We start from the raw sequence: 12,342 nt of genomic DNA on the forward strand, positions 1-12,342 counted from the left end.
CAACACTGCATTTCATTAGAAACATATTTACATTCCTATTACACATAAAATTACTTTACTGGTTATAAGCTTAGCTCAGATTTAAAATAAATACTCTCAAAATCCACAGAAAGTAGAGTCCAGGAATTTCTCTAAGACTTTTCTATACTACTTTACTAGTAATTTAAATTCTAAGCAAGATGAAGTCAACAAGGCTAGAGAATTCTGAAGCATGAGGTCCGTCATGAAATTCATGGACTATGCTGACATACCGAGCTTTAATACAAGGACCTTAGCTACATTTTAAGTGGATGAAATTCAATGTATCAAGATTACATGTGGGTTGTGTAAATACTGAATAGTTTCTCTGGTGTGATAAACTAAAAGTGAAAATAAGGATCAAAGTATATAATTGATACTGCACAACAGGAAAAAAGGTCTAAAGATGTAGGGGAAGTGGGAGGGGTACAGGAAAGGTAAGAAAGGAAAAGAAAAAATTAGAAAAGGAAAAAAATGGAAGCAAAGTCTTCGTAAATAGGGAAGGGTGCAGGGCCAGGAATTTAGCTCAGTGGTTCCAGCACCTGCCTCCCAAGCACAAGGACCTGAGTTCAATCCCCAGTACCAAAAAAAAAAACAAAACAAATCAAAATAGGGAAGGGTGGAGGGGGTGAAGGGAAGCCAGGGGAATGGGGAAAAAATAAGAATCAAGATACATCATGAAAAGGTACAAGATCCCAATGATGAATGTAACTATATTGTATACCTTAAATGTACCAATAAAGAAAAACAAATGAGTAACACCTGGGGGGGAAAAAGATTACATGTGTGTGATCCAAGGAGGTTTAATAAATAAAATAAATAAACCCTTTCTAGGATAAAGAATTATAAAATAATAGTTTAACTATTTTCACTAAGAGGTTAATTTATAGTAGTATCTACAGCCCTGAAAAAATCTGTAGAACAATGAATATACTATAAGATAAAACAGCATTCAAAAAAATACAAGATTTTAAATGAACCATTACAATTTTCCTTGGATCCAAATAACATTGTTTTCAAGAATTCCCTTGTACTTTGGGGTATACAGACAGCAGAAAAGTCTGGGAGTGAGAAAGCTATCTAGAGACAAGCCACCAAAGGGAAGAAAATTTAATAAAACTGTCAGCTGTAATACCCTGTACTATTGAAAAGATATTTAGTGAATTGCAGATCTGGCTAAGATTTTTAATGACAACGCTGAATGTATCACTTGACTTTCATAGATTTTGTTTGTTTGTTTATTTGGCTGGTGCAAATGAGAAGACGGGGAGAGAAGACATGGTCCATTTTTTAAAAAAATTAAAATTTATTCCATTTTAAAGCAAAATTTAAAGGAAACAAAAGTTGAGTCTTGATGGACTGAGCTATAAGGCTATTTTACATTTCAAGTTCTTTTGAAAAGCTCTCAAAGGTTTACTGTAAAGTCCCTTTTCAAGATAGAAACACTAATTTTGTGTTGAGCAGACACTCTCCCCTAGATGGAAGGGATTCTAGGAGTTTTAAGGACATTACTGTATTCCAGAGCAGCCTGAAGTGTCCAAAGCTGAAACAAGTTTTTCTGAAAAAGAATTACATAGTTTGGGAGCAGGTAGTAACTCCACTCATAGAAACAGAATTATACTGAAGAAAAATCGGACTAAAAAGGACTGAGTCATTTGCACACAGGAAGCTGGCAGGAAGCTAACTGTGCTACTCAGCTGTGAATAAGAATCATTTCTTGCAGAGAAGGAAGAAGATCCCAGAGGGCAGACAAAAGCACAGAGAATGGAACCAAGAGTGAGAGATACTATTTAGGGCGCCATTCCCAGAAAGTAGATCTGTACCCAACCAAAAAATTCCTAATCCCAGATGTGGGGGATTATATGTCTAGCAACATATGTCCGAATTTTCATGTAAAGAAATAGAAAACCACATGGAAAAAAGGGCCTCACCATCCCAGCTGTTCACTCACAGCTTTCTGCATTTGCACATGCCAAGTTGAGAACAGTAGAAAAATACCCACACTACTGGCTGGATTGAAGGAATAATGCATTGTTTTTTTTAATTCACTAAATTGTGAATAACAGTCACACAATATCAGATAATGCATGTATTACCCATCAGGTTTCAGAAACCCGAAAAAGAGAAAATAGCCTTAGCTTTTTGAAAATTAAAAGAAATTCCTCAGGAATGAGTGCTTAAATACACACTGGTAAAAGTTACTGAGCGAAACAAATGATTGCTATTTTCTGGAACAACCTAATTACACATATAGCAGTCTTAAATAATTTTATATTTATCTTCTTGAAGGTATAATGTTAGAAATTATGATATTTCTAATGGTGCTTTCAGTTCTATAATTTTATGGGCAATAATAAAATTTAAGATGATCAAAATCAATGGCTCCAAATTTTTATTTGTAGATATTGTTGGGATAGCTACATTTTTTTTTGTTTTGTTTTGTTTTGTTTTGTTTTGTTTTGTTTTTTTGTGGTACCGGGGATCAAACTCGGGTCCTTGTGCTTGCGAGGCAGGCCACTGAACTGCTGAGCTAAATCCCTGGCCCATCTACATATTAGTAATTATATTAAAGTAAATTATGTTATTTAATTTCTCTGTGATTCATCTATAAAATGGTGATAAAATCTACCTCATAGAGTATGAGATATTATCCATATGAGCAACATTTAAAACTAATTTTAAAATTGATAGTTCCCTCATATAGAGATGTTAATATACCTGTGTATCCACATGCATATGCTTATAGATGGGTGGATATGGCAGCAGATAGCTAGTGGCCAATACCTATCACTTAATAAATTATAAAGTACAGTTGGATTCAAAAATAATTGTTTTGGTACCGGGGATCAAACTCAGGACCTTGCAGTCGTGAGGCAGGCAGTGGCACCACTGGGCTAAATCCCTGGCCTCAAAAATAATTCTTGATAAAAATGTGGCATATTCTTCCTAAATGAATCTTCTGAGAAAGTTGATATAGGAAGTTGTTACGGTTTGGATGGAGAATGACCCCAAAAGCTTTGTGTCCTCGCAGGTGGAGCTTTTGGGGTGTGACTGAATCACCCAGGAAATATAGCTGACTTGACATGAGGAGGTGAAGTCTGGTAGGAGGGGGCTGGTCACGCATGGGGGACCTGGCACAGAAGGCTGTGTCTCCCTTCCTGGTTCCTTGCTTTTCTCTCTCTGCTTCCTAACTGCCATGATACGAACAACCTTCTTCCTCCTAGACTCTTCCACTACGTTCCTTTTTGTGATGAAGCCTGCTGGACATGAACAGAACATTTGAACTGTGGGCCAAAATAAAGATCTCCTCCTTTAAATTGTGGGTGTTGGTAAGGAGGGAAGAGACTAGGTCAGAAATAAAGTTACAAAGAAAAAGGCCAGTCTGGAGGAGACAGTTCACAGTTGGTAAATGTCTAGTATATGCCAGGCAATACAATGACATACCTATATACTTATACACATATCAAGTATATTTCAAGTAACCCTTGGATCCTGGCAATCTCCTTTACTGCAGGTGTCCAGAAGTTTAACCTATCAAGTATTTGAAAGGAAGCTTGTGTACAGTCTTTAAATTAAGAGCAACCTTTCAAACTCCCCTGCAATACCATAATCATATACTTACATCCTAACTTGTAAGAAGGTAAAAAAGTGAATGGATGTTAAAAACAAACTCACGTAATCATTAGCTAGTCACAAGGTTTTATTCTTTCACTAAGAAGAAGATAAAAGGCCAACCCCTTTTAGAAACTATAAAATTTGAAGGTACTTACCTGGCGAAAGTTCACTTACTTACTCAAGAAAAATCTTTCCAGAAATGTATGGGTATATTTGTATTATAAACACTAAAATACAGTGTAATAAAAGTTTGATAACTGTTTCTGTACTGTGGAACTAGACATCCTGTTCCAATGGTAAGAACCAGAAAAGAGCCATAAGGAGAAAGAGTTCTAATCCAGTCAGCTCAGGACAAGACACTCAAGCCTTGCCTAAGGAGGAGGGCATAAAATCAGAAATCTAGAAAGATATCTTTGTGTATTCATGCCAATCATAAAAACATGCTTCTTGTGTTCTGGGAAATATTTAAAATAAAGTAAAAAATTTTAATCTTCACTAAGATACTGTATCGAGGCTCTTAAGTCTCATCTGGTTACTGCATAATCATTTTTAAGAAGAATCAGAATACCTGTAAATTCTGAATTATACACCAAGATTGTTTCTCAGATCAAAAACTAGGTATTTTATGAACGGCATTGATTTTGGAGATACTAGAAAACAAACCCACACAAGTAAAAACTCTCACTGGTATCCTGGAATTCAAATATCTGTCTTTAAAATGTCAGAGACACTAAATTATTGGGAAGCATAATTTTCTTAAATTGCAATCAGTTCTTTTTGAAAACAAGTCACATTTATAAGCCGAAGTGTGATCACTTAGATATTAGATACACCCTGAGGTATGTGCTCATAAGAAAGGCAGAGTATAAGTCACACAAATCACTCCTGAAATAGTGATTGTACTTTCACCACATAATGCTTCAAAACTGTTCATTTTAGTTAATCCAGAAGACTCAGTCCAAATTGAAAGTTCAATCTGCAATTTTGACACTTCTTTTTCCTTCCTTCCTTTTTCTCTTTCTTTCTTCTTTCTTCTTCCTTTGTTTTGTTTCTTCTTTCTCATTCCTTCCTTTCTTTCCATCTCTTTTCCTTTCTTTTCTCTTTTCTGACTCTTTCCTTCCCTTCCTCCCTTCCCTTCTTTCTTCTTCCTTTGTTTTGTTTTTTCTTTCTTTCTCTCTCCTTCCTTTCTTCCCATCTCTCTCTCTTCCTTTCTTTTCTCTCTCTTTTCTGGTTCTTTCCCTCCCTTCCTCCCTCCCTCCCTTCCTCCCTTCCTTCTGGAGACAGGGTTTTGCTATGTTTCAAGGCTGCCCACAAACTTGCAATCCTTCTGCCTCCACCTCCTCAGTAGCTGGGAGTACAAGCATGCATGACCATGCCTTGCTCAAATGCTGACACTTTCTTAAATCTTTTTTTTCTCCCCTTTTATGCAGTTTTAGGTTTGGCATATTGAAAAGTGTGACGATATATTTATTAAAAGGTTCCATCTTGTAAATCACTAGTTGTCCCAACATTTGTGTTGTCAAATCCTTTAGTGGCCCAGAGTCTAACCTGAGAAAATGGTGATGTAAAATCTTTCTACTGCACTTCAGTATCTTCTGAATATCACATAAAATGGAGATAGTGAAGCACTTATGCATGAAGAAAAATTGAGCCCTGTTTCCTCCATCCATGATGCATGTTTTTCAGAGTTTCCTACTGAAAATTCCACTAGAAATCGTGAGCCAACTAATTCTGACGTGCAAGACAAAAAGGTATTTATGAGCCACAAAAATGGCACTTCTTGACAGTCTATATCTGTTTCAAAGTAAAAAGTTAAAATCTAGGCTACCTTCAGGCAGAAGGAAAGGATGAGGGCCACATCGACTGATTTGACAATTTCTTCACTACAACAGTCTCTGATACTGAATGGAAAAAATCAAACAGATAAAAATGAAAAAGTTTAAAAAGCACTTGAATCCATTTTACTGTTTACTCAGGCTACTATTAAAGTTTTATCCTCATGAACAATACAATTAGACAAAGGGATATTGTTAAAGGAAATGTCCAAATTGTTTTTTTCAATGCAGTAAAATGTTGAACTATCATTTTCTCTTTTCTGGCACTCTAATACATTTATAATAAAATTACTTATGTTTACGATAACATTAAAAGGATGTGAAAGATAAGGGTCTAATTTTAATCTGTGGCAGGCTGACATCCAGTTTTTCCAACACCATTTATTAAAGAGGCTATCTTTCCTCCACTGAGGATGGTCAGCTCCTTTGTCAAAGATGAGGTAGCTGAGTACATCTGCATTTGTTTTTGTGTCTTCCAGTCTGTTCCACTTATCCTCAGGCCTAGTTCTTTGCCAGTACCATGCTGTTTTTATCACAGTGGCTTTGTAGTATAGTTTCAAATTGGGAATTGTTACACCTGGTGCCATGATCTAAATATTAAAACAGAAACATTAAACTTGCTGGAAGGTAAGTTAGGCAGAACTCTGGAAGACATTGGTATAGGAAAAGACTTTATGAACAAATCCTCAGTAGCACGGGAACTAGCAGATAGAATCAACAACTGGGATCTCATCTTACTAAAAAGCTTCTGTACTTCAAAAGAAACCATCAGCAGAACTAAGAGACAATCTACAATGTGGGAAAAAATTTTTACCAGCTGTTCCTCAGACAAAGGACTATTATCAAGGATATATAAAGAACTCAAAATAATCAGTCCCCCCAAATATAAAGACCCGATTCAAAAATGGGCATCCGAAATGAACAGACATTTCTCAGACAAAGAAGTAAAAGCAGCAAGAAAATATTTGAAAAAATGTTCCACATCACTGGTCATTCGAGAGATGCAGATGAAAACAACACTGAGATTCCACCTCACCCCACAAAGAATGGCTGCTATCAAGAAATCATACAATAACAAATGTTGGCGGGGTTGTGGGGAGAAAGGAACCCTTCTCCATTGTTGGTGAGAGTGCAGACTAGTGCAACCACTATGGAAATCAATATGGAGATACCTCAAAGAGCTTGGACTGGAGGTTCCATTTGACCCAGCCATCCCTCTGCTGGGTATCTTTCCAAGAGAGCTAAAAGAATCATATCACAGAGAAGTATGTACACCCATGTTTATAGCAGCACAGTTTGTAATAGCTAAATCTTGGAAACAGCCTATTTGCCCATCCGTTGGAGGATAAAGAAGATGTGGTTTTTCTACAAAATGGAATATTACTCAGCCATAAAGAACGAGAAAATAGATTCATTCATAGGAAAATGGATACATATTGAAGATATACTCCTAAGTGAAATAAATAAGTCACACATGTGTAAATACCGAATAGTTTCCCTGGTGCAAATAATCTGCAACAATGCATAAGATTCTAATAAGATTACTGATATTTAGAAATGGGAAGAAAGGAGCTAAAGGTGTAGGGAAGGTGGGATGGGTAGGGGAAGAGTAAAAAGGGAAAAGAAAAAAATGTGAGAGAATGAAAAGATGAAAATAAAGTGTTTGTAGATGGGGAGGGGAGGAGGGGGTGAAGGGAGGGCAGAGGTAAGGGGAAAAAATGAGAATCAAGACTTATCATGTAGAGGTACAAGATCCCAACAATGAATGCAACTGTACTGTATCCCTAAAATGTACCAATAAACTCAATTAAAGCTGAAAAAAAAAAGGCTTTGAGATCATAAAATGCTTTCTCAATGACAAAAATTTTTGAATTATGTTGAACTGGATCAGTGTTGAATTATATTTTTCTCCAAACTTTCAGTAGGAGAATGTTTGTATATACTGAAATACTATCATGGATACCACTGTAATGCTTTACATCAAATAAGTGCCGATATTTGCCATATATGCTTTCTCTCTCTTTCCTCATACAAGTGCACACAAAGAGACACACATTTTTTCATTGTTTAATCGTCTGAAAGGAAATTTCAAAAAAAGAGAAAGTTAATTGCAAATATTTTAACTCTAGTTGATATATATAATGTATTCTTTGACTCTAATTCTCTGAAATGTAGTTACCTATATATAAACTATATTATGTTATATTCATAGAATATATGCTAATAAAATTATTTTCTTGTCACAATGATATTTTATTAAGCAAAATACTCACTTGCCTAAATATAACAATTTATTTCACATTTAGTATCAGTACCTCCATCCTGTACATGACTAACAATGGCACACAGATTTCTCCATAAGAACTAGTGCTTTAGTCTGTATTCCTATGGAGAAGATAGAGCATTTGTTTATCACACAGGCATTTGAATGCCAAAGAAATTCTCAATGATGATGAAAGTCTTTCTTTATAGAAAAGTAAGTCTTTCATTGCTAGTATAAATTAATTCCTTCCTAAAAATTAAGTTGAAAGAAAGGAATTTAACTTTGCCACAATGGAAATTTGGCTAAATTCCCATAAAAAAGTTTAAACAGATCTTGAGAAAGGCAATTAATGCTATCAAACACGTAACTGCAAAATAAATAAACTTTTCTTGGACCTAAACATGTTTATATATCAATAAGCAGCCATACATTGAATGAGTTTCTTTGTATTTATTAAATTTCTTGAATGTAATATCTTTTATTAATCTTAGATAAAGTACTGAATGGAATATTTTGAAATTCACAAAGATTTTCTGTGATAGTATTATGGGTAGAATTTTGTCTTGGTGAGAAGATATATCACTCTAATGCCCAGTACTTTATTTCAAAATTGTATTATTACACATGTAACTAGTTAAGTTAGTATGAGGTCGTGGTGGACTAGAGTGGGCCCCTAATCCAACAGTACTGGTGCTCTTTTAACAGAGAGTAAAATTTGAGCACAGACATTCACAAAGGAGATGATATAAAGAAGCACAGAGAAAATGGTCATGTGACGATGGAGAATTATGATGCTGATCTGCAAGGCAAGGAATGCCAACACCTACTGACGCACGAGAAGCACGATGAGAGGCATGGAATATGGAACAGATTTTCCCTCGGGGCCCCCGGTAGGAACTATCCCTGTCAGCACTTGGCTTCAAGACTCCTAGGTTCCAGAAATGTGAAAATGTAAATTTATGTTGTTTTAAGCCATAAGTTTATAGTGGTTTACTGTGTTACCCTAGGAAACTAACACAGAGAGAGGATACATATATCTGTGCCTGTGTGCATGCAAATACATACATACGTAGAGGTAGGTAGGCTACCTTAAGATTCAGGCCTTTTAAATTAGGTTTAATCATAAAATGAGGACCTGAAGAATTATCCAGTAGAGCAGTGCAGTAGTTTCATCATTTGTTACATTTTGGACCTAAAATGTGCCCTCTCAAAAGCTCATCTATTCAGAGCATGAGCTTTTTGAAGGTAAGGGATCGTGAGAGCTTCAGTTTCATTAATGTGGTCCTAATTTGATGGCATTATTGGGAGGTGACGGAAAAAAGGTGGGCCTTGGATGGAGTGGATCACAGAAGCATGACAATGAAGACTATATCTGTTCCCCACCCCTTCCTCTCTAGATCTTTCCCTCTCTTTTAACTTTCTGGATACCAGTCAGGTGAGCAGCTTCCCTCTGGTATTCCCTTCTGCTATGATGCTTCTGCCTCATCACACACCTAAAAAGAAACAGAACCAGGTGACCATGAACTGAAACCATGAGTCAAAATAAGCCTTTCCTTTCGTAAGCTGTTTCTCTCATTATCCAGTCACAGCAGCAAAAAAACGACCAAACTAGGGTTGTTAACTGAACTACATAAAATTTCCATTTTTAGATAAAAAAATAGTTTAACAGAGGCAATTTTATGTGGTTCCACTGGATAGGTTCCAGAAATAATTCAAACTTCTTGAAATCCCCTTTTATCTTCAGGAGCAAACCCTTTGGTAAATTGTCTAAGACACCGTTTCTCCCGGGTCACTCTCCTTCTATAAATACAGTCTGAGCATCCCTCATTCCTTCTAGATAAGGAAGTTTTAGTCTCCACAACCTATGTGAAATTCAACCCTGGAGGCAAATACTTTTTGAGGCTTTGCATGCTATTGCTCTCACTTACACACATCTGTGCATGGTTTAATACTTGAAGACAACACTGGGGATTCCGTCTAATTCACAATCCAAGATGAGGTTCCTCCAGGGGATTTTCTCTCATTCCATTTGGCACAGCAGTAACTGTGTTTGACGACATCTGCCTCACAGCTCCATCTGACACTTGGTTCCCAGCCACACTCTCTTCCTGCACGTCTTCTGAGGAAGATGTTCTCCAGCAGAGATGAAGAAGAGAGGAACGTGGGTGGAACCAAAGCTGTATTTTCCCAAAGACTATAAGCCAAGGACCCTACCAAATACCTTCACCTACCTCATAGTCTGAACATTTTTGATATAAATCAATATTCTCTAAACAAGCCTTTCGACCCAGGGATTCTGGAGCATTCATCAGTAATTTCTGAATGCTTTTTCCCTAGACTATCACATTTCAATGTTCCTCCAGTTGTGAAAAAGAAGAGGCGTACAAATTACACCCGTAATGTTTTTAACCAACAAGAAAAGATAAACCAAGTCCAAAATTATCTTGTGTGAGATCACTGCTTAAGCATGCCAATTTATTTTCATTAAAAGTAGATATTTAATAGGAAATTTTATTCAATAATTTTTAATAATATTTTCTTATATAAATCATTTGTATAGTCTATTTCATGTTTAACACGTGAAAAGAAAATTAAAAGATTTCTGTAAAAAAAAGAAGTAGATTTAAGGGGAAATGCTAAATTTTACCCAAAAATACTATATTCACCTACATCTTGGAATAAATTAAACAACTGCTTACACTAAACAGAAAATTTGGAATATAAAGCTTGTTACTAGCAATTGCCACTTAAATTATTACCTATTTCTATTAAACTGTCTTTGGTATTTTGCCATGCCTTTAAATTCCAACAGATTGTTTCAAAATGTCATTCTATTTCTACTTGACTGAAAATCCTGTGCCATTATGCTCTTAATTATATGAAGTTCTATATTTTCCCTGTGCTAGACAATACATAAACAGGTGGTGGTATTAAACTGCCATCAGGGAAACAACTCCCTTGGCTTAAAAAAGGAAGGTATCATTTGATTTCATACTGTATCATATTTCTCTTTTCATCACACTTTACAACTGGGATTTCATATCTATCTATCTATCTATCTAATTTGTTCACATAAAATTTGAAAAAGGATGAATGTGCTATGAAAATGTACCTTGTCTTTTTTTAAATTTTATGAGCAGATACTACCTATGGACAGAAAGTGCCAGGAAGGCATTAAAATGACAAAATACTCTCCAGGAGCAGATAGTGCTACCCAGGTACTGGCATATATCTGCCATATTTCTTACTCACTGGAGAAGAGTCTAACACTTTTGTCTTTTCCAGCTCACCTATGAGTTTAGGGCAAAAGAAGTAAACCCAAAACAAAATCCTTCCTGTCCCAGTACAAACTTCTAGATGAAGAATTTCTGTTCCAGAAATAATAGCATTGTCCAGTTGTACTTGACTGACGTTGACCCAAACATAGAAAAATCTACAAGCTGACAAATACAGATATTTGTGTTCATTTCATTTGTGTTCACTTTGTGTTCATTTCTATAAAACTGCAAGGTTGTCTAGCAAATTAAAGTGTTACATAAACATGGCTGATACACAAAGCAAGCTTTACCCCCAGCTCTAATGTTTCTCCTTTCCACACTTCTTCTCACAAACCACATCCAACTTAAGATCCCATAGCTTTCAAAGTAACATCAGACAATATCCTGTTTGGATTTTACTCACACAGTCAGGATTTAACAAGCCAGCTGCATATAGCAGCTCTCTAGCCCCTTTGTACTTTAACTCTGGTTGCTGATTCCCTCAGGTCACAGGGCCCTCAGAGATGCTATTATATAATGAAATAAACTTACTGTTTTCTTTAACACTTTGAGAGCGTAAGGCTTCTGGGTCCCCTTCTGTTTGCATCTGTATACAATGGATGTAGCACCCCTTAGGGGGAAAAAGACAAAAAGAAAATATTATGCTTTGGACATGAATCAAAGGGGAATACTTGATAGTAAGTGTCTCTTGCGGTTACTCTCCAAATAGGCGAGTGTTTATAAATTCAATCATCAGACTGGCTGTTAGATGTCAAGTGTACTTTTTTCTCACAACTTAATATAATTTGCTCAGAAAATTACAGGTTCTGTAGCTTGCCCTTTTCCCCTTGCTCTATCCCTGTTTAGTAACAATGCCATACCTAGGGTTGCTGCATTCAGTAGGCTCTCGAGCAAAACCATCCAAATTCAGAATCCCAGTTTCCCAAAAGTGTGGGTCTGGAGCGAAATAAGCCATATAGCATCAGGGAGAGGACTAAGTTCAGCACTTTGTAGGGGCCAGAACAGTCTGCACTTGGGTCTGGGAACCTCCTCCCCCCACCCCTTTCTTGTTTTAGCCTGTAGAGGAGAATGGAACAAAGGGACTAAATATCTTCCTAGGCACGTAAGTAAGGTTACTACAAAGAGAGCAGGAGAAAGCAGAATAGTGTGGTCCAAATGCTCCCACTTGACATATGAAGCAATAGAAAAAGAGAAAGACAGAGAGACAGACAGAAAACTGTGAACTAACCAGGGTTAAGATTCAACTTGAGAAAGAGAACTGAAAATATCTTAAAATAAGATTAGTTTGAGCTAAACCAGTCAGACTTTGTAGATCAGACCAAAAGACTTTTTA

At 36.3% G+C, this 12,342-nt stretch overlaps 1 protein-coding gene across 1 annotated transcript in view; it reads right to left on the reverse strand.

Annotated features, from left to right (window-relative positions):
* Camk4 (calcium/calmodulin dependent protein kinase IV) overlaps positions 1–11,964 on the reverse strand; it is a 113,558-nt gene extending 101,594 nt beyond the window's left edge. Inside the window, exons 1-2 of the mRNA XM_010607905.1 lie at positions 11,870–11,964; positions 11,541–11,619 (exon numbers count right to left, since the gene is read on the reverse strand). Coding sequence (XP_010606207.1) covers positions 11,541–11,619; positions 11,870–11,964 — 174 coding nt within the window. The remainder of the gene's footprint in view (positions 1–11,540; positions 11,620–11,869) is intronic.
* Between the last annotated feature and the right edge of the window lie 378 nt (positions 11,965–12,342).

Source organism: Fukomys damarensis, unplaced genomic scaffold (genome assembly GCF_012274545.1).
Source record: "Fukomys damarensis isolate Sample0158 unplaced genomic scaffold, DMR_v1.0_HiC HiC_scaffold_3, whole genome shotgun sequence".
NCBI classification, from domain to species: Eukaryota; Metazoa; Chordata; class Mammalia; order Rodentia; family Bathyergidae; genus Fukomys; species Fukomys damarensis.